General features: G+C 40.0%; 1 protein-coding gene across 1 annotated transcript in view; it reads right to left on the bottom strand.

Annotated features, from left to right (window-relative positions):
- Positions 1-4,443: 4,443 nt before the first annotated feature.
- The window catches only part of LOC128224859 (sideroflexin-2-like), a 44,889-nt gene continuing 26,146 nt past the window's right edge, over positions 4,444-23,186 (bottom strand). Inside the window, exons 5-10 of the mRNA XM_052934940.1 lie at positions 19,143-19,221; positions 18,898-18,983; positions 16,363-16,490; positions 13,650-13,749; positions 11,890-11,937; positions 4,444-6,031 (exon numbers count right to left, since the gene is read on the bottom strand). Of these exons, the coding sequence (XP_052790900.1) occupies positions 5,923-6,031; positions 11,890-11,937; positions 13,650-13,749; positions 16,363-16,490; positions 18,898-18,983; positions 19,143-19,221 (550 nt within the window). The 3' untranslated portion in view covers positions 4,444-5,922. The remainder of the gene's footprint in view (positions 6,032-11,889; positions 11,938-13,649; positions 13,750-16,362; positions 16,491-18,897; positions 18,984-19,142; positions 19,222-23,186) is intronic.

Here is a 23,186-nt window from a genome sequence, read left to right as displayed (position 1 = left end):
TCCGCATTCGATTTGTAACAAGTCATGCTTTTGTGAATATGCTACTGTATTTCGCGGTGATCGATTTTAGTAAACCCAAAACAGATTACCTCCACCATGATCACAATTTTAGATTCGCTTTGTTAAACTACTTTCACGTTACTTACTGCTCTGGTCGCTAATTATTTATTTATTTAATAATTTTCATGATTTCATCTATTCTTCTCACTGGTTCGAATTTTGGTAGAATTTTTGCAGCTTTTTAGGCAAAATCTGCGGTTGATCCAAGATCCATACTCTGATTATGAGCTTGTCTTAAAAAAAAATCATTTTCTTAAGTTGGAGTTTCACGAGTTATTTTTTTGCTTATAAATGAAAGACACTTAAAACTCGACAAGTCAAATTAAATGGTTGTTGGAATAGCTCGGGTCGTGCTAAAAGGCTGACCAAATGGCTGCCAATATAGATATAGAGGGAAAAGGCTGACCAGGCCAGAAAAGGCTGACCAGAAAAATGAGAATGGATTTCTTTTAATATTTTATTATTTTTTTGTTGTTTTATTTATTTCTGTGTACTATTTAAATTATTATAATTAATATATTATTGATATATTATAAATAATAAGAGCGTTTAGTTGAAGATGGATGACTTTTCGTAACGTTTTTGTAAGAAAAAGTATCCATTGATTGATTGATTGATTGATTTATTGATTGAGTTAATGGTTAAATAAATGGCATATAAGCCATAATCTATTGCATTGTCTTGTTTTTGGACTGTAGGTACAACGATATTTAGACAGTCTTCATTTTTTTCACGTTTTTGTAAGAAAAAGTATCCTTCTTCATCCAGGCCACATCACGTGGAGGTGCTCTTGTCATGGCCCATTTGATTGATTGATCGATTGATTTAATGGTTAAATAAATGAAAGAATGATGCATCGATCACAAGATTGAATGAAGGATTGATCGAGTTACTGAATACGTAAATGTCTGAGCCTAAGTTGTAATTGTTCAGTCAGTTATCACATTGCACTTGGTCGCCTAAGCATTCTGGCAAATTACATACACAATAGTTTTCAATTTTAATGATTTTTTCGCCATCCACTGATTGTCTTGGAAGTGATTGGAAATTCAGACATTTCTTCTTTTTCTAAGCATTCTAATAAATGATCACGCAGTTTTAATGAATTAAATATTAAATCGAAACACGGGTTTTGCCGAAAACAAAAAGATGTTGCATGTGCAATGGCATATAAGCCACAATCTATTGAATTGTCTTGTTTTTTGACTGTAGGTACAACGATATTTAGACAGTCTTCATTTTCCCCATAAATCTGCGATAGTTGAATTTTTAGCCCATCCGGATTAATTCTATCATCACGTCGTTCGTTTCCCATGCTGTCGATTAAATAATTTTTATTCTTTTGCTCATATGTCATTAAGTTTTACAAATCATTCTATTTTATCATACATGTATTAACATTACTTTTTAAATATTTTCTTTCCGAATTAAACAACATCTACTATCGTTGTTAGTTAGAGTTTCGAAAAAGGCGGACCGTGATAGTCGGCGAATAACATAACAAATACAGGCTGACCGTGTTGGTCAGCGATAAGAAATACATGTTTCCAATTACATGATGTCATTAAGTTTTATAAATGATCAACTGTATCCTTCTATTGTATCATACATGTATTAACATTACCTTTTTAATATTTTATTTCCGAATTAAACAACATCTACTATCTACTATCCTTGTGAGTTAGAGTTTCGAAAAAGGCGGATCGTGATAGTCAGCGAATAACATAACAAATACAGGCTGACCATGTTGGTCAGCGATAAGATATTACGCTATGTAAGTGTTCGAAAAAGGCTGACTATGTTGGTCAGCGATAAGAAATACATGTTTCCAATTACATTATGTCATTAAGTTTCACAAATGATCAACTGTATCCTTCTATTATAGAACAGAACAGAACAGAACAGAAAGATGATTTATTTGGATTTAAACATATTGTTTCTCATCCATACAAATAATTATAACACAAAATGATGGTAAATAAATACAAATAATACAGAAACAAAACATATTAATACAAACAAGTGTAATTAAAGGATAGTATTTATAAGCAAATTTCTTATTTCATTAGCTTTGCTTATATATGTACACAATCGATTTAACACCGATCTTTTATTTGATGAAAACAACTCAATCAATTTCCACATACTCGGGTTTCTAGTGTAATACTTGCTTATATAACGTTTCCTAATGTCTTTGTAACAATCACATTTTAAAATAAAATGAAACTCATCTTCAATGTCTCTTAAAGCATTAACACATAATACGCATTGTCTATCTTCTCTATTGACACGTTGCGGTCCATATCGTCCAGTTTCCACACGTAATTTGTGACCAGATACACGCATCCTCGTTAAACAGCTACGCAGTGATTTGTTTGTAACAATGTCCAGATATTGTTCGTATTCAAGGTTATGTTTTAAATGTTTGTACACTGTCAATACACCATTATTTTGTAGACTCTCTCGCCATTCTTGCATGAAATTGTCTATAACTGTCTGCTTAAACATACATGTAGGTATAAACTGCTTAGTAATAACAATGTCTGGATTATTCCATATATAAGTGAAACCAAATTTGTCGAGAATATTCTTAATATTGCTACACCAATTATGTTTTCCATTAACAAAGTCGATATATGATAGATCGTACAAAGATTTAATAATACAATTGTCTGTATTGACGACCTTAAGCCAGTCTTTAATTAGCCGTATATACCGATTTATATGCAATGGGTATCGACCAAGTTCTCCGTAAACGCTGCAGTTACTTGTGGAAAGTTTAACGTTTAGTAGTCGTTTACAAAATCTTAAATGCAGCCTCTCTACTTCCTGAGACTTCACATAACCCCAAACTTCACATGAATAATTCAATATTGAGCTAACAAATGCATCAAAAAGTTGACAACATGTTTTGGGTGTAAAGTTAAATGATTTTAAATTTGACATAAGCGTGTTCATAGCCTTAAGGCCTTTTCCCGTTAGCATATTCTGATTTAAAGCGAACGATCCACTGAGCTGAACACCATTCCTAGATAATTGAATTCATTTACTGTATCTAAGTTAACATTGTCATATGTCCATTTTTCACCTTGTCTCAAACGACCTCTCTTTTTAAAAACGATGACCTTTGTTTTGTCGGTATTGACTTGTAATCCCCATTTATCGCAATAGTTTTTAAGCGCATTCAAACTTTCCTGTAGATCTTCCGGAGATTCAGCTATCAAAGCCATATCATCTGCATACATAAGCAGGAGTAAAGTCAATTCCTATTTCTTAACTCATTTAAAAAAAACATATAAAATTACAATACTCTTAATGAATATATACTTATAAAAACATAAAAGTTATTTTGTTTTATTAAAAACATCTTTTTAATTCTATTTTATTTTCCTGGTCAGCCTTTTTTGGCCTGGTCAGCCTTTTCCCTCTTTATCTATATGGGCAGCCATTTGGTCAGCCTTTTAGTATTGCCCGAATAGCTCAATCCGGTTCTAAGTCTCAAATATCAATTAACGATCTTTATATAATCATTTATATCTACATGAATAAGTCATTGTGTTCATTTTCTCTAGCCCCACTTGGTTGACGTCTACCTGGACAACGACATTCTCTTTCTAAACAATCTGGTTTTCTTGAACACTTTATCAAAAGGAAGTCCATGAATCCATAAAATGTATTATATGATGTATACATATAAACACGGTGTAAAGTGTTTCAACTAATAATATCACATGCATAAACATAACATCCTCACTCTGACGGCAATTTAATTTAATGTTCAATTTCTAATTTTGGTGTGAAGAAGTCTTACAAGTTCTATACAAGTTTATGGTGTATTAACAAATATCGATACATTCTGGATGTTTCAAATGCTAAAAAATAGCAGCCTTAGTTAGACGGAGACCTTTTTGACACAATATAGCAGTATTTGCTTCACTGCGACCTTATTTACAGATAATACACTGCTAATTATTGACAAAAACAGCAACGTGAGTTTCACTAGGACATTATTGACAGAAAACAGCGATTTTAGCTTGACTGATTCAGTGAATAACAGCGTTAGCTTGGCTCTGGCCTTATTGGTAGCAATGAGAGTTGAGAAGAAATGTTACTATTCCGGAGGGAAAAGTTATGTGTACCACCTGCCAGACCAAAACCTCCCCAAAACATTTCTTCAATAAAAGAAACATAATACAGATTAATATCTTAAATGAAGGGTCACAACTCTTCAAATACGTTAGGACAAAATGAGTACACATTTAACATTCATCATTTATCTGTAACAATTGAGTTATGACAACGAATCCATTCTTTGAAAGACTCAAACAAGGAGAACGCCATCGCTATAGCAATAGCAAACACACAAACAGACGAGCTAAAAATAACAAACAAAAAAAACCTTTATAAATACATATTTAAATTATAGTACTATAATATTCATACTATTTTATCTTACATATTGAAGCCCCCCTTATAAACAAGTGTTCAACAAAATATGGTATGATCCAGTATTATGTAAACATCATATATTACACAGAATGCTTAGTAAAACAATAGAGATTCAAATGAAGTTTGGCAATCTAGAACATTTAAATACAATTTTGGATTCCTAGGTTAACCAAGATCAATTTGGTATGAAATTGGCTATCTTAAGAAGATACATGTATAAGGAGAAGAAGAACAAATGTCATAAACAAATTGTGAAAGTAGCACAATATGTTATTTTAATGTTCATTTCCAGATGCAAATTAAAACAAAAGCAATACAATCGAACCTTTAGCTACTTTGAAATGGTATTCTTTTTCAGTTATTTATTTCACACAGTTTACTCATAAGCAATGGCTTTTATATTGATTAAACATATTGGGCAACCGATGACCTGATCACTACACTTGAATGGTTCCATTATCAAACTAACCGCTGACCTGATCACTACGCTTGAATGGTTCCATTATCAAACTAGCCGCTGACCTGATCACTACGCTTGAATGGTTCCATTATCAAACTAACCGCTGACCTGATCACTACGCTTGAATGGTTCCATTATCAAACTAGCCGCTGATCTGATCACTACACTTGAATGGTTCCATTATCAAACTAACCGCTGACCTGATCACTACGCTTGAATGGTTCCATTATCAAACTAGCCGCTGACCTGATCACTACGCTTGAATGGTTCCATTATCAAACTAGCCGCGGACCTGATCACTACGCTTGAATGGTTCCATTATCAAACTAGCCGCTGACCTGATCACTACGCTTGAATGGTTCCATTATCAAACTAGCCGCTGACCTGATCACTACGCTTGAATGGTTCCATTATCAAACTAGCCGCTGACCTGATCACTACGCTTGAATGGTTCCATTATCAAACTAACCGCTGACCTGATCACTACGCTTGAATGGTTCCATCATCAAACTAGCTCATTTATACTTTAAGTGAAACAAATAATTCTTATATCTAGTTCACAAGTTTTGGCAAAAACATGATTATATTTATTTACATGTACCAATTTATTGCAAATAGACATCAATAAATATTGGCATAAAATTCATTTTGATTTCAGACTGCATGATAAGTTATTGATCATTTTGTTTCTGTCCACATATTAGGTTCCTTAATTGTGTCCATAAAATGATTGTTTTACAACAGCACAATTATTTACTCTTTTTTATACTTCAAATTTGCAAGTTATTAAAAATATCTATTGTATGGTGTTGTTTTTTTTCAATTCTAAATGCTATTCAGTATTCAGTGTCAATATAATAATTCCAAAACAGGCAAATAATAGCCATTTAATTGGTTAATCAAATTTTTTAAAGAAAAATGGCCCTCAGTAAAATATGTTGCATATGGTAGATCTAGAGTCCCTTGTTGAAGTAGACATACTCTGGCAAATGGCCGTATCTGCTCTCAATCTCTTTCATGTCCAGTCTGTCTATAGTTTTCAGGCGGGAGGACGGTATGCAGCTGGAAAAATACAACAACTTGTACATCTCTCAAAAGTAAAGTTAACATTCAGTTGCTGCATGCAGACACAAAACAAACATATAAAGTAAAGCTTATCTTCCAATTGAATGTTTTAAAACACTGATGCGCTAAAAAAAAATTGACAATTAATACATGTTAAATTTACTTATATCTTCATAATATCTATTCATGTTAAACTTGGTTTCTGACTTGTTCATCATGAACTATTTTCATAGACTTCACAGCTAGACCCTGATTTTTCTTCATATGAAATAGGTCCATTGTGCAAGGGAGGCAATATGAAGGCTAATTGTGCAAGGGTGGCAATATGTAGGCCCATTGTGCTGGGGAGGCAATATGTAGGCCCATGGTGCTGGGGGGACAATATGTAGGCCCATGGTGCAAGGGTGGCAATATGAAGGCCCATGGTGCTGGGGAGGCAATATGTAGGCCCATGGTGCAAGGGTGGCAATATGAAGGCCCATGGTGCTGTGGAGGCAATATGTAGGCCCATGGTGATGGGGAGGCAATGTGTAGGCCCACGATGCAAGTGAGGCAATGTGTAGGTCCATGGTGCTGAGGAGGCAATATGTAGGCCAATTGGGCAAGGGTGGCAATATGAAGGCCCATGGTGCTGGGGAGGCAATATGTAGGCCCATGGTGCAAGGGAGGCAATATTAGGCCCATTGTGCAAGGTAGGCAATATGTAGGTCAATTGTGCCAGGGAGGCAATATGTAGGCCCATGGTGCAAGGGTGACCATATGTAGGCCAATTGTGCAAGGGAGGCAATATGTAGGTCAATTGTGCCAGGCAGCAATATGTAGGCCCATGGTGCCAGGGTGGCAATATGTAGGCCCATGGTGCAAGGGTGGCAATATGTAGGCCCATGGTGCAAAGGTGGCAATATGTAGGCCCATGGTGCAAAGGTGGCAATATGAAGGCCCATGGTGCTGGGTAGGCCATATATAGGCCAATGATGCTTGGGAGGCAATATTAGGCCCATTGTGCTAGGGAGGCAATATGTAGGCCCTTGGTGCAAGGGAGGCAATATTAGGCCCATTGTGCAAGGGAGGCAATTATGTAAGCCCATTGTGTCAGGAAGGCAAGTTGTAGGCCAATGGTGCAAGGGAGGCAATAGGAAGGCTAATGGTGCCAGGGAGGCAATATGTAGGCAAGTGGTGCTGGGGAGAAAATATGTAGGCCCATGGTGCAAGGGTGGTGATATGTAGGCCCATTGTGCCAGGGAGGCAATATGTACGCTCACAGTGCTGGGGAGGCAATATGTAGGCCAATGGTGCCAAGGAGGCAAAATGTAGGCCCATGTTGCAAGGGTGGCAATATGTACGCTCACAGTGCTGGGGAGGCAATATGTAGGCCCATTGTGTTAGGGAGGCAATATGTAGGCCAATGGTGCCAAGGAGGCAATATGTACGCTCACAGTGCTGGGGAGGCAATATGTAGGCCCATTGTGCCAGGGAGGCAATATGTACGCTCACAGTGCTGGGGAGGCAATATGTAGGCCAATGGTGCCAAGGAGGCAAAATGTAGGCCCATGTTGCAAGGGTGGCAATATGTAGGCCCATGGTGTTAGGGAGGCAATATGTAGGCCAATGGTGCCAAGGAGGCAAAATGTAGGCCCATGGTGCCAGGGAGGCAATATGTACGCTCACAGTGCTGGGGAGGCAATATGTAGGCCCATTGTGCCAGGGAGGCAATATGTACGCTCACAGTGCTGGGGAGGCAATATGTAGGCTAATGGTGCCAAGGAGGCAAAATCTAGTCCCATGTTGCAAGGGTGGCAATATGTAGGCCCATGGTGTTAGGGAGGCAATATGTAGGCTAATTGTGCCAGGGAGACAATATGTAGGCCCATGGTGCCAGGGAGGCAATATGTAGGCTCACGGTGCTGGGGATATGTAGGTCCATTGTTGCAGGAAGGCAATTTGTAGGCCAATGGTGCCAGGGAAACAATGTGTTGGCACATTGTGCCAGGGAGGCAATATGTAGGCCCATTGTGCCAGGTAGGAAATAAACAGGCGCAGGGTGCAAGGGAGGCAATATGAAGGCTCACGATGCTGGGGAGGCAATATATAGGCACATTGTGCCAGAGAGGCAATATGTAGGCCCATTGTGCCAGGGAGGCAATAGGTAAGTCAATGTTACCAGGGAGGCAATATGTTGGCCCATGGTGCAAGTGTGGCAATATGTAGGCCAATGGTGCAAGGATGGCAATATGTAGGCCCATGGTGCAAGGGTGGCAATATGAAGGTCCATGGTGCCAGGGAGGCAACATGTAGGCCAATGGTGCAAGGGAGGCAATATGAAGGTCAATTGTGCCAGGGAGGCAATATGTAGTCCAATGGTGCAAGGGAGGCAATATGTAAGCCCATGTTGCCAGGGAGGCAATGAAAGTTAAGTGTTTGTTTATTATAGTGTCACCCATCTTAGTTAAGGGCCAGCCCATCGGGCTTATCAGACACCTTCATTCGTAATCATCTTTACTCCGATTCCTTATCCCAAATGCCAGGCGCCTGGCAGGAAGGCAATCTGTACCCCTCGATTTAACTAGCTGCTGGGTCGGCAACCGGCCATGTCAGAACAAGCCCCTTGTGAGACTCAAATCGAATATGTAGGCCCATGGTGCGGGGGAGGCAATATGTAGGTAAATGGTGCTTTGGAGGCAATATGTAGGCCCGTGGTGCTGGGGAGGCAATACGTAGGCTCATTGTGCAAGGTAGGCAATATGTAGGCCCATGGTGCAAGGGAGGCAATATGTAGGCCCATGGTGCAAGGGAGGCAATATATAGGTCCATTGTGCCAGGGAGGCAATATGTAGTCCAATGGTGCAAGGGAGCCAATATATAGGTCCATTGTGCCAGGGAGGCAATATATAGTCCAATGGTGCAAGGGAGGCAATATATAGGTCCATTGTGCCAGGGAGGCAATATGTAGGCCAATGGTGCTTTGGAGGCAATATGTAGGCCCATGGTACTGAGGAGGCAATATGTAGGCCCATGGTGCTGGGGGGGGGGGGGGGCAATATGTAGGCCCATGGTGTCAGGGAGGCAATATGTAGGCCCATGGTGCCAGGGAGGCAATATGTTGTCCAATGGTGCAAGGGAGGCAATATGTAGGCCCATAGTGCTGGGGAGGCAATATGTAGGCCCATGGTGATGTGGAGGCAATATGTAGGTCATGGTGCTGGGGAGGCAATATGTAGGCCCATGGTGATGGGGAGGCAATACGTAGGCTCATGGCAGGGATGCAATATGTAGACCCATGGCAGGGAGGCAATATGTAGGCCCATGGTGCTGGGGAGGCAATATGTAGGCTCATGGCAGGGAGGCAAGATATAGGCCCATGGTGCTGGGGAGGCAATATGAAGGCCCAAGGCAGGGAGGCAATACATAGGCCCATGGTGCTGGGGAGGCAATATGCAGGCCCATGGTGCCAAGGAGGCAATATGTAGTCCAATGGTGCAAGGGAGGCAATATGTAGGCCCATGTTGCTGGGGAGGCAATATGTAGGCCCATGGTGCTGGGGAGGCAATATGCAGGCCCATGGTGCCAGGGAGGCAATATGTAGTCCAATGGTGCAAGGGAGGTAATATGTAGGCCCATGGTGCCAGGGAGGCAATATGTAGTCCAATGGTGCAAGGGAGACAATATGTAGGCCCATGTTGCTGGGGAGGCAATATGTAGGCCCATGGTGCTGGGGAGGCAATATGCAGGCCCAAGGCAGGGAGGCAATACGTAGGCCCATGGTGCTGGGGAGGTAATATGTAGGCTCATGGCAGGGAGGCAAGATATAGGCCCATGGTGCTGGGGAGGCAATATGAAGGCCCAAGGCAGGGAGGCAATACATAGGCCCATGGTGCTGGGGAGGCAATATGCAGGCCCATGGTGCCAGGGAGGCAATATGTAGTCCAATGGTGCAAGGGAGGCAATATGTAGGCCCATGTTGCTGGGGAGGCAATATGTAGGCCCATGGTGCCAGGGAGGCAATATGCAGGCCCATGGTGCCAGGGAGGCAATATGTAGTCCAATGGTGCAAGGGAGGTAATATGTAGGCCCATGTTGCTGGGGAGGCAATATGTAGGCCCATGGTGTCAGGGAGGCAATATGCAGGCCCATGGTGCCAGGGAGGCAATATGTAGTCCAATGGTGCAAGGGAGGTAATATGTAGGCCCATGTTGCTGGGGAGGCAATATGTAGGCCCATGGTGTCAGGGAGGCAATATGTAGGCCCATGGTGCTAGGGAGGCAATATGTAGTTAAATGGTGCAAGGGAGGCAATATGTAGGCCCATGTTGCTGGGGAGGCAATATGTAGGCCCATGGTGCTGGGGAGGCAATATGCAGGCCCAAGGCAGGGAGGCAATACGTAGGCCCATGGTGCTGGGGAGGCAATATGTAGGCTCATGGCAGGGAGGCAATATGTAGGCCCATGGTGCTGGGGAGGCAATATGTAGGCTCATGGCATGGAGGCAATATGTAGGCCCATGATGCTAGGGAGGGAATATGTAGGCTCATGGCAGGGAGGCAATATGTAGGCCCATGGTGCTGGGGAGGCAATATGTAGGCTCATGGCAGGGAGGCAATATGTAGGCCCATGGTGCTGGGGAGGCAATATGTAGGCTCATGGCAGTGAGGCAATATGTAGCCGATGGTGCTAGGGAGGGAATATGTAGGCTCATGGTGCTGGGGAGGGAATACGTAGGCCCATGGTGCTGGGGAGGGAATATGTAGGCCCATGGTGCTGGGGAGGCAATATGTAGGCTCATGGCAGTGAGGCAATATGTAGCCGATGGTGCTGGGGAGGCAATATGTAGGCCCATGGTGATGTGGAGGCAATATGTAGGTCATGGTGCTGGGGAGGCAATATGTAGGCCCATGGTGATGGGGAGGCAATACGTAGGCTCATGGCAGGGATGCAATATGTAGACCCATGGCAGGGAGGCAATATGTAGGCCCATGGTGCTGGGGAGGCAATATGTAGGCTCATGGCAGGGAGGCAAGATATAGGCCCATGGTGCTGGGGAGGCAATATGAAGGCCCAAGGCAGGGAGGCAATACATAGGCCCATGGTGCTGGGGAGGCAATATGCAGGCCCATGGTGCCAAGGAGGCAATATGTAGTCCAATGGTGCAAGGGAGGGAATATGTAGGCTCATGGTGCTAGGGAGGCAATACGTAGGCCCATGGTGCTGGGGAGGGAATATGTAGGCTCATGGCAGGGAGGCAATATGTAGGCCCATGGTGCTAGGGAGGGAATATGTAGGCCCATGGTGCTGGGGAGGCAATATGTAGGCTCATGGCAGGGAGGCAATATGTAGGCCCATGGTGCTAGGGAGGGAATATGTAGGCTCATGGCAGGGAGGCAATATGTAGGCCAATGGTGCTAGGGAGGGAATATGTAGGCTCATGGCAGGAGGGCATATCATGCTTCCCAGTTATTTTTTTCAGTTCCATCATTTTTTCAGTTCTGTTATCACTTGCTACATAAAGAAATTGTTAACTCTGTTTCTATTTGCTTGTTTCATTTCTGAAAAGTATGCTGGATGCATGTGTTACTTGGATGTGTTATGCTGTGCAAAGTTGTGGCTAAATGCACTAAAGGCATAAATCATATTTGGGCAGTCCATATCAAATAGCAAATTGACAATAGTCTTCAAAATTTGACAACAAATTTCTTATTGAGGCAGTGTGTAGCTAGGTCAAGTATATATATCGTGTCATTTGTACCATGTATCAATACTGAATTAGCTATAGACATTGTAGAGTGTCCTTGTGCAAAGGGAGACATAATATTTGAGTGTATATATAGGCTATTTTATACATTCTGCTAATTTTTGTTTTACCTCCTTTGATTGAAGATTGCACAGCCAACTGGCACCATCACTAGCAGCCTGCAACAAGGACACGGGATCAACAGATAGTGAACAGAAAGTACAGGCAATGAAAGTAGTTTAAATAACATATTTAAAACAAATACAGTCAAAACTCGCATGGCTAAATATCCTCGTTCGCCTGAGCCGGATCACAAGGTCTGATCTTTTCCCACTATATGTTCATATTAAATTTGATCGAATGGTTCAATATCTTGAAGACCAATATTTCTCCGAGCTTGATGTAATTTTTCGCTGTCCCTAGTAAGGGTTTCACACTTTGATTTGTTGCTTGGCTTCATTTCGCCAAGGCTCTAATCAATTAGATTTGCTTTATTGATATCAGAATTACTATCAAATTTAGATGACTTAACAGTTCCAGAAGAATCCAGTGCTTAGGTAGTTTAAAGCGTCAAATGAAAATAGATTCTGTCACATAACTGAACCATTTTTGTGCCAAGCTTAAACTGTCCACAGCATCTCTTTCACAGGGAATTGTAATGTTTTTAATGATGCCAACAGATCATGAACAGACGACAGACATTCAACAGTCCTAAAACCTCAAAAAGGCTGGGCATAACCAACTAGTCTACCAAGTATGAAGTTCCTGGGTGCCAATGTTGTTTAGTAGGGATGCAAACGAACATTCGAATATTCGAATATTCAATCAATCGTTTGGTATTCAAATGTCAAAATTGGTATTTGAATATTTGATGTTTTGTTGTCAAATAGATAAAATAATAAACCTTTTGCCTACAACTCTGTTGTTTTGTTTAAAGTTTGTTTGTCTAGTTTTTACAACAGTTGGCCAATGATGCCAGAGGTGTCAATGTGATACAGTAAACATGTGCCATATGTTATTTAGGGACATATCGTCGGGTACCATAAAAAGACCCCGTAATTTTACAATAACTGGCTTAATAAAACAAGTGACACACAAATTCAATTTTTTTCGGTGAATTTGAATGCCTTTGCAGATTAAGGAATAAACTAGTTCCTGAGTTGGTTTGGTTTTTCCATAGTTTTATATAGTAGATATCAATCCCAGAAAGAGGCTGCTCGTACTACAGAAAGACCTTCCATTGGCGCTATTTGACCAGAGTTTACGTTGTTTACAAATATGAAGGCAGAGGAATATAAATTAAAATATTTTGCTTTTTCTTTGTTCATAATGTATTACTTTCTGTCTTTCTGAAAAGAGAAATTTCAGAGGCTCCTTTGGTGAGATTCAGGGCCCGCTGCGCGTAGTGGTTACAACAAAGAAGGACTAAAATGCAACGCTATTACTTTAGCGAATATTATGATAGTTTACTACAACTTTTAAAAGATGTATTTTGTTTATTAAATATTCGTTCGAAAGAATTACCAAATATTTGAATATCAACTTTGCCATTCGTTTGCATCCCTAGTCTTAAGTTATTGAGCAGAAACCATTTTTAAGCTTAAGGTCACCACTAACATATCGTTTTTTACCTGAAGGTAACCTTGATCTTTGACCTAGTGATCTCAAAATCAATACGGGTCATCACCAATTAGCATACAAAGTATGAAGTTCCTGGGTCTAAGCATTCTATAGAGCCGAAACGAAGTGTGACGTACAGACGGACGGACGGACAGACGGACGAACGGACTGACTGACTGACTGACTGACTGACTGAACGACTGACTGACTGAACGACTAACGGACAGGGCAAAAACAATGTCTCCCCATGAATGGGGTAGAGGCTACTTACATAGCCCCAGACACAAGGACCTGAAGTGGGGCATTAAGGAATGGCCGACGACGGAACCATGCCTTCTTCTCCAGACCCTCAATCAGCACAGGTAACAGCACTGGATTAAAAAAACTCCTTACAGTAAATGCTTATATGAAGAATAACTCATTAAGTTTATCTGGATATCAACAACATACAGTAAAAGCTTATCTGGATAACAACAACATACTGTACAACCTTATCTGTAAATCAACAAGAGCTGTCACAGAATGTTACGAATGCCCCCAAATGTGACATTGACCTATGAACAAGGTCAGTATATGAAAAGTTGATCTTGCCTTTAGGTGTCAAATACATATGGCGAGTTATTTTAAATTGCATCTAAACATAAAAAATACCACCCATACTTGACAACCTACACTGTTATGTCCTTATAAGCAGCATTTCATTGTGAATAAACACTAAGTGTGACCTTGAACTTAGAGATAGGGACATGGGTCTTGCATGTGACACGTCATGTTGGTATGTCGGACACATGTGGCAAGTCATTTTAAAATCTGTCCATACAAGAGAAAGTTTCAGCCCGGACATGACAACCTATACTCTTTGTCCTTATATATGCAGCACTCCATTGTGAATAAACACCTAAGTGTGACCTTGACCTTAGAGGTAGGGAAACTGGTCTTGCACACGACACGTCGTCTTGGTATGTGGAACACATGTGGCAAGTTATTTTAAAATCTGTCCATACAAGGGAAAGTTACAGCCCGGACACGACAACCTATACTCTATGTCCTTATATGCAGCACTCCATTGTGAATAAACACTAAGTGTGACCTTGACCTTAGAGGTAGGGACACGGTTCTTGCTCGCGACATGTCGTATTGGTATGTGGAACAATGTGTCAAGTCATTTTAAAATCTGTCCATACAAGGGAAAGTTACAGCCCGGACACAACAACCTATACTCTATGTCCTATATGCAGCACTCCATTGTGAATAAACACTAAGTGTGACCTTGACCTTAGAGGTAGGAACACGGGTCTTGCACGCGGCACGTCGTCTTGGTGCGTGGAACACATGTGGCAAGTTATTTTAAAATCTGTCCATACAAGGGAAAGTTACAGCCCAGACAAGAGTTACTGAGCCGGACACACGGACGGACGGACGGAGGGACAGTGCAATTTTAATATGCCCACTTTCGGGGGCATAAAAACATACTGTACAAGCTTATTTGGATATCGACAACATACAGTACAAGCTTATCTGGATATCAACAACATACTGTACAAGCTTATCTGGATATCAACAACATACTGTACAAGATGATCTATATATCAATGACACAGTACAAGCTTATCTGGGTATCAATAATACACAGTACAAGCTTATCTGGATATCAACAACATACATACTGTACAAGCTTATCTGGATATCAATGACATACAGTACAAGCTTATCTGGATATCAATGACATACAGTGCAAGCTTATCTGGATATCAATGACATACAGTACAAGCTTATCTGGATATCAACAAGATACTGTACACGTTTACCTTAAAATCAATAACATACAGTACGAGTTTATCTGGATAATAACTCATTAAGCTTATCTGAAAATCACAACATACAGTACAAGCTTTTCAGGATATAAACAACATACAGTACAATCTTAACTGGATATCAACAACATACTGTACAAGCCTATCTGGATATCAACAACATACAGTTCAAGCTTATCTGGATAATAACTCATTAAGCTTATCTGGATATCACAACATACAGTACAAACTTATCTGGATATCAACGACATACTGTACAAGCTTATCTGGATATCAACAACATACTGTATAAGGTTTTCTGGGTATCAACGACATATAGTGCAAGCTTTACTGGATATCAATGACATACAGTGCAAGCATATCTGGATATCAACAACATACTGTGCAAGCATACCTTGATACCAACAACATACAGTGCAAGCTTATCTGGATATCATCAACATACAGTGCAAGCTTATCTGGATATCAATAGCATACAGATAAAGCTTTTCTTGATAGCAATGACATACAGTGCAAGGGTATTAGGATATCAACGACATACTGTACAAGCTTATCTGTAAACGAACAACATACAATATAAGCTTATCTGGATATAAACAACATACAGTACAAGCTTATCTGGATATAAACAACATACAGTACAAGCGTTTCTGGATATCAACAACATACAGTACAATCTTAACAGGATATCAACAACATAGTGTACAAGCTTATCTGTAAATCAACAACATACAGTAAAGGCTAATCTGGATATCAACACCATACAGTACAAGCTTATCTGGACATTAATGACATACAGTACAAGCTTATCTGGATATCAACAACACACAGTACAAGCTTATCTGGATATCAATAACACAAATTACAAGCTTATCTGGATAATTACTCAATACAGTACACTTCATTAGAAAATTCCATAAATCATAACAAGCTTTTCAGTGATTGAAAAATCTGATCCAAGCTTGATAAATGCAGTTTTTAAAAAAATGCTGGGGTCATTGAATGTAATTTCCCCAAATCAAATTCATTGGAAACCATGCATTGTTCCTTAAAGTCAAAATTACCTGTAAAAAATATTTTTGCTCTATTTATTTAAATTTTTACAGGTTTTACAAATAAAAACACACTGAATATGTTTCATCTAAATGTGGCTGTGTACATTGTACTCACACATGCTGGGTGCTGCTATGAGGATGCGGCTGAGCGTAACCTGGGAAATCCCCTTGACGGCAGCGTAGCGGGACTCCCCGACGCGTACACCTGCCTGGTCATACACACTCACACCGTCCAGCAACTCACTGGAACAACACAACATGGAATCTAAAACCCCATCAGGTCAATAGGCAATAGGCCTGAATGCCAGCTAATAAATTTACACAAATCATACAAAATAAATGTATCTATATTCATCATGAATCATTCCTGTAAATTACATCATCAGTATCTGATGTCAAATTACATGATGCAAGAAAAGTATCCTTTCATCCTATATGTCTTAAAAGCTATTGAGGTCAAAAACAGACTTCAATAAGATGCAAAGATGCTGAATTCTGCAATTTTCACTGTATGCAAAGTATTTTGTATGATTTTTTTTGTTTAAAACAAAACTAAGACTGTCATAGAGACAGCTGGCTTAATAATAATAATAATAATAATAATATCTTTATTTTAAGAAGGTGACATATTAAGATCATGTACAAAACTACAGAATCTTATTTTCGATATGGCCCTCTGAAACAGAATGAAAATATGGCAAATAATCATAAGACAAACATGAAGACGATGCTAACAACGATGACGATGATGATGATGATTATAAGTATGCTGTTGATGCTGACGATAATGATGCATATGATGACATGATGATGATGTTGAATCAATATTAGACAGATACTCTCAGTTAAATATAATTATGAATAAAACATCACAATTTGTATAATCACAAGTTTCCTATGAGGTACTGTTTGACCTTTATTTTATACGTATTAAAGTTTTTTGATTCTCGTATTTCCAAAGGTATATTATTCCAAACAATTCTGCTGTAATATGTAAACGATGCTTTCATATAATTAGTACGAGGTCTAGTTTGTAAAACAATATCTTTGTGTGCCATTGATCTTAGCATATATACATTATTGTCTGAAACTGTTACTAATTCTGACATATATGATGGAGCCATGCTATTCAACGTCTTGTAAACTAATACTGCTGCGTGGTATTTACATCTATCCGAGAAGTTTAGCCATTTTAGTTCTTAAAATAGATTTGTTGATGAATCTCGTTTAGATTTACCAAGTATGATTTTTGCAATTCGTTTTTGTAAGTTATTTATTTTATTCACATATGAATTGGTTCCCTTGCCCCAGACCAAGCAGCCGTAATCAAAATTTGGCAGAATATATGCATTGTAAAACATTCCTTTTGTATCAGGTGTGAGGAAATATATTATATTTTTTAGAAGTGCAATTTTCTTATTCAGATTTTTACAAACATAATCGATTTGCACATGCCAGTTTAGTGTATTATCTATATACAACCCTAATAACTTTTGCACAACAACATTAACTATTTGAAAATATATATATAGTGATTTGCTTGACTTTTCCGCTGCGTTTAAGTTTGAGGATAGCAATGTTTTGGTGAAACATGCATGAATAAAATTACATTACCTGCAAAATCTTAAGAAGTAAAAAATGAAGGGGCAAAATTTACATTTTAAGCAAGATAGAGTTATCATATGTGATTGCACACATGTTTAAAGTTTAAATGCAACACATGAAGTAGTTGCAAAATTTATAATATATGCAAGATAGAGAAATCTAACTTGATTGATTAAGAAGGTAGGATGGTTGGGAGCACTTAAACTTCCAATGCATTACATGATCAATTGTTGAGATTTTGGTTTCATGCAAAACCTTAACCAGAATTTCTAAGTCAAATAATATAGTGCCATTATGTGCATTATATGCAAAATACAGTTATCTAACTTAGTTATTCAAGTTAGTTGGATGGTTGAGTGAGAACCATTGTATAAAGTCTCAATGAAATACACCAAGTATATGCTGAGTTATTAACCATGTGTGCTTACATGCAAAGGCTTAACCAAAATTTTTATGTCAAATAATTATTTGCAATATATGCATGATTATAAGTATCTTCCATGGTCAAGAGTGTAAGATAGGTTCATCCAGAAGGGTGTTTTGCGGAAATGAGGTTTGCTGAGTTTCCGCAAAACACCCTGCACGAGGGTTTGGATGAACCTATCTTACATGAGCGGCTATGGTAGATGCTTTTTCTCTGACCTCAGTTAAATAAAATAAAGTATAAATGATTTTTTTGCTGGAACTCTTTTGTGCGTAGTGAAAATAAAAGTGTTTGGATATTTGATAATTTGTGGTTGTCATGGATTGTAGAGTACCATTATATAAAGTCTCATTGCATTACATAAGGTGCATGCTGAAATATTTTTGAATAATCTTTAAAGTAGTGTTAGCTAACTTAATTATTTGAGTAGGTTTGATAGTTGGAAAAACATATCTTAAGTTTCAATGCAATACATGATGCTTTTGCTGAGATAATGACTAAAGGTGCTTACATGCAAAACCTTAACCAAGGTGGCACCAACACGATGATAGGGTGAGTAGTACAGCTCTCTTATAAACCAGGTTAGAATAGTTTTTGAATGTCATTGGCATGCTGTCTCACCTCTGTCTCATAAGTGGAATGTTCACCATGTTAGCAGCAACAACAGCAGCAAATGGAACAAACCGCTGAAACAGGGGCGAAGCCCTCTGAAAGATGCAGATATAAGATGTTTTCCCAAAACTGGAATTCAAAATAGATAAGAAACCCAGTGATTTTTTTATTCATGAACTCTTTCATAGCAACATAAGTATTTAACTACCAATATTTCTTTAACCAGCTATTTTTCAAAACGAAATATTTCTCACTTTTGCAAGTCCCCCTTTGAGCCCGAGTGCCACAACCAATGCACATCCTGTGGCTGACACATATGCAACACCTATACGCCTAAAAAGGAATGAATAACAACTGATCAAATAATACAATTCTATTTATGTTCCTTTGTCACTTCCTGTTTATTTACCAACTGTGGGTGAAAAAAAAGAAAAAATGACCGATTAAAACATTAAGAGATTAAGATATTGAACAATAAAAAGAAGACACTTTTTAATATTTATTTTAGGGTAATTGTAAATACAATTGTATGCTGATTTTTATAACTATTGATTTCATTTCTTTTTTTAAGGGTTAAAACCAGTATTGATGTGCTCAGTGAGTCTATTTGTGGGTAGATACCAGTGTTTATGTGCAAAGTGAGTCTCTTTGTGGGTAGAAACCAGTGTTTATGTGCTCAGTGAGTCTCTTTGTGGGTAGAAACCAGTGTTTATGTGCTCAGTGAGTCTCTTTGTGGGTAAAAACCAGTGTTAATGTGCTCAGTGAGTCTCTTTGTGGGTAGAAACCAGTGTTTATGTGCTCAGTGAGTCTCTTTGAGGGTAGAAACCAGTGTTTATGTGCTCAGTGAGTCTCTTTGTGGGTAGAAACCAGTGTTAATGTGCTCAGTGAGTCTCTTTGTGGGTAGATACCAGTGTTAATGTGCTCAGTGAGTCTATTTGTGGGTAGAAACCAGTGTTTATGTGCTTAGTGAGTCTATTTGTGGGTAGAAACCAGTGTTTATGTGCTCAGTGAGTCTATTTGTGGGTAGAAACCAGTGTTTATGTGCTCAGTGAGTCTCTTTGAGAGTAGAAACCAGTATTTATGTGCTCAGTGAGTCTCTTTATGGGTAGATACCAGTGTTTATGTGCTCAGTGAGTTTATTTGTGGGAAGATACCAGTGTTTATGTGTTCAGTGGGTCTCTTTGTGGGTAGATACCAGTGTTTATGTGCTCAGTGAGTCTCTATGAGGGTAGAAACCAGTGTTTATGTGCTCAGTGAGTCTATTTGTGGGTAGATACCAGTGTTAATGTGCTCAGTGAATCTATTTGTGGGTAGAAACCAGTATTGATGTGCTCAGTGAGTCTATTTGTGGGTAGATACCAGTGTTTATGTGCTCAGTGAGTCTATTTGTTGGTAGATACCAGTGTTTATGTGCTCAGTGAGTCTGTTTGTGGGTAGAAACCAGTGTTTATGTGCTCAGTGAGTCTCTTTGTGGGTAGATACAAGTATTGATGTGCTCAGTGAGTTTATTTGTGGGTAGATACCAGTGTTTATGTGCTCAGTAAGTCTATTTGTGGGCAGATACCAGTGTTTATGTGCTCAGTGAGTCTCTTTGAGGGTAGACACCAGTGTTTATGTGCTCAGTTAGTCAATTTGTGGGTAGATACCAGTGTTTATGTGCTCAGTGAGTCTCTTTGTGGGTAGAAACCAGTATTTATGTGCTCAGTGAGTCTATTTGAGGGAAGAAACCAGTGTTTTTGTGCTCAGTGAGTCTCTTTGTGGGTAGTTACCAGTGTTTATGTGCTCAGTGAGTCTCTTTGTGGGTAGAAACCAGTGTTTATGTGCTCAGTGAGTCTCTTTGTGGGTAGATACCAGTGTGTATGTGCTCAGTGAGTCAATTTGTGGGTAGATACCAGTGTGTATGTGCTCAGTGGGTCTCTTTGTGGGTAGAAACCAGTGTTTATGTGCTCAGTGAGTCTCTTTGTGGGTAGATACAAGTGTTTATGTGCTCAGTTAGTCTATTTGTGGGTAGAAACCAGTGTTTATGTGCTCAGTGAGTCTCTTTGTGGGTAGATACCAGTGTGTATGTGGTCAGTGGGTCTCTTTGTGGGTAGAAACGAGTGTTTATGTGCTCAGTGAGTCTCTTTGTGGGTAGATACCAGTGTTTATGTGCTCAGTGAGTCTATTTGTGGGTAGATACCAGTGTTTATGTGCTCAGTGAGTCTATTTGTGGGTAGATACCAGTGTTTATGTGCTCAGTGAGTCTATTTGTGGGTAGATACCAGTGTTTATGTGCTCAGTGAGTCTCTTTGAGGGTAGAAACCGGTATTGATGTACTCAGTGACTCATTTCAGGGTAGAAACTGGTATTGATGTACTCAGTGAATCTCTTTGAGGGTAGAAACCGGTATTGATGTACTCAGTGAGTCCTTTGAGGGTAGAAACCGGTATTGATGTGCTCAGTGAGTCCTTTGAGGGTAGAAACCGGTATTGATGTACTCAGTGAGTCCTTTGAGGGTAGAAACCGGTATTGATGTGCTCAGTGAGTCCTTTGCGGGTTGAAACCTGTATTGATGTGCTCAGTGAGTCTCTTTGAGGGTAGAAACTGGTATTGATGTACTCAGTGACTCCTTTGAGGGTAGAAACCGGTAGTGATGTGCTCAGTGAGTCATTTGAGGGTAGAAACCGGTATTGATGTGCTCAGTAAGTCTTTGAGGGTAGAAACTGGTATTGATGTGCTCAGTGAGTCCTTTGAGGGTAGAAACCGGTATTGATGTGCTCAGTAAGTCTTTGAGGGTAGAAACCGGTCTTGATGTGCTCAGTGAGTCCTTTGAGGGTAGAAACCATTATTGATGTGCTCAGTGAGTCCTTTGAGGGTAGAAACCGGTATTGATGTACTCAGTGAGTCTCTTTGAGGGTAGAAACCGGTATTGATGTGCTCAGTGAGTCCTTTGAGGGTAGAAACCATTTTTGATGTGCTCAGTGAGTCCTTTGAGGGTAGAAACCGGTATTGATGTACTCAGTGAGTCTCTTTGAGGGTAGATACCAGTGTTTATGTGCTCAGTGAGTCTATTTGTGGGTAGAAACCGGTATTGATGTGCTCAGTGAGTCCTCTGAGAGTAGAAACCAGGGTTTATGTGCTCAGTGAGGCTCTTTGAGGGTAGAAACTGGTATTGATGTACTAAGTGAGTCTCTTTGAGGGTAGAAACCGGTATTGATGTACTCAGTGAGTCCTTAGAGGGTAGAAACCGGTATTGATGTACTCAGTGAGTCCTTTGAGGGTAGAAACTGGTATTGATGTGCTCAGTGAGTCCTTTGAGGGTAGAAACCGGTATTGATGTGCTCAGTGAGTCCTTTGAGGGTAGAAACCGGTATTGATGTGCTCAGTGACTCCTTTGAGGGTAGAAACCGGTATTGATGTGCTCAGTGAGTCCTTTGAGGGAAGAAACCGGTATTGATGTGCTCAGTGAGTCCTTTAAGGGTAGAAACCGGTATTGATGTGCTCAGTGAGTCCTTTGAGGGTAGAAACCAGTATTGATGTGCTCAGTGAGTCCTTTGAGGGTAGAAACCGGTATTGATGTGCTCAGTGAGTCCTTTGAGGGTAGAAACCGGTATTGATGTGCTCAGTGAGTCTCTTTGAGGGTAGAAACCAGTATTGATGTACTCAGTGACTCCTTTGAGGGTAGAAACTGGTATTGATGTGCTCAGTGAGTCCTTTGAGGGTAGAAACCGGTATTGATTACTCAGTGAGTCTGTTTCAGGGTAGAAACCGTTATTGATGTACTCAGTGACTCCGTTCAGGGTAGAAACCTGTATTGATGTGCTCAGTGAGTTCTTTGAGGGTAGAAACAGGTATTGATGTACTCAGTGAGTCCTTTGAGGGTAGAAACCGGTATTGATGTGCTCAGTGAGTCCTTTGAGGGTCGAAACCTGTATTGATGTGCTCAGTGAGTCTCTTTGAGGGTAGAAACAGGTATTGATGTACTCAGTGACTCCTTTGAGGGTAGAAACCGGTATTGATGTGCTCAGTGAGTCCTTTGAGGGTAGAAACCGGTATTGATGTGCTCAGTGAGTCCTTTGAGGGTAGAAACTGGTATTGATGTGCTCAGTGAGTCCTTTGAGGGTAGAAACCAGTATTGATGTGCTCAGTGAGTCCTTTGAGGGTAGAAACCGGTATTGATGTACTCAGTGAGTCTCTTTGAGGGTAGATACCAGTGTTTATGTGCTCAGTGAGTCAATTTGTGGGTAGATACCAGTGTGTATGTGGTCAGTGGGTCTCTTTGTGGGTAGAAACCAGTGTTTATGTGCTCAGTGAGTCTC

The sequence above is a fragment of the Mya arenaria genome, chromosome 17 (assembly GCF_026914265.1).
Source record: "Mya arenaria isolate MELC-2E11 chromosome 17, ASM2691426v1".
NCBI classification, from domain to species: domain Eukaryota; kingdom Metazoa; phylum Mollusca; class Bivalvia; order Myida; family Myidae; genus Mya; species Mya arenaria.
This window is presented reverse-complemented; position numbering and strand designations above follow the sequence as displayed.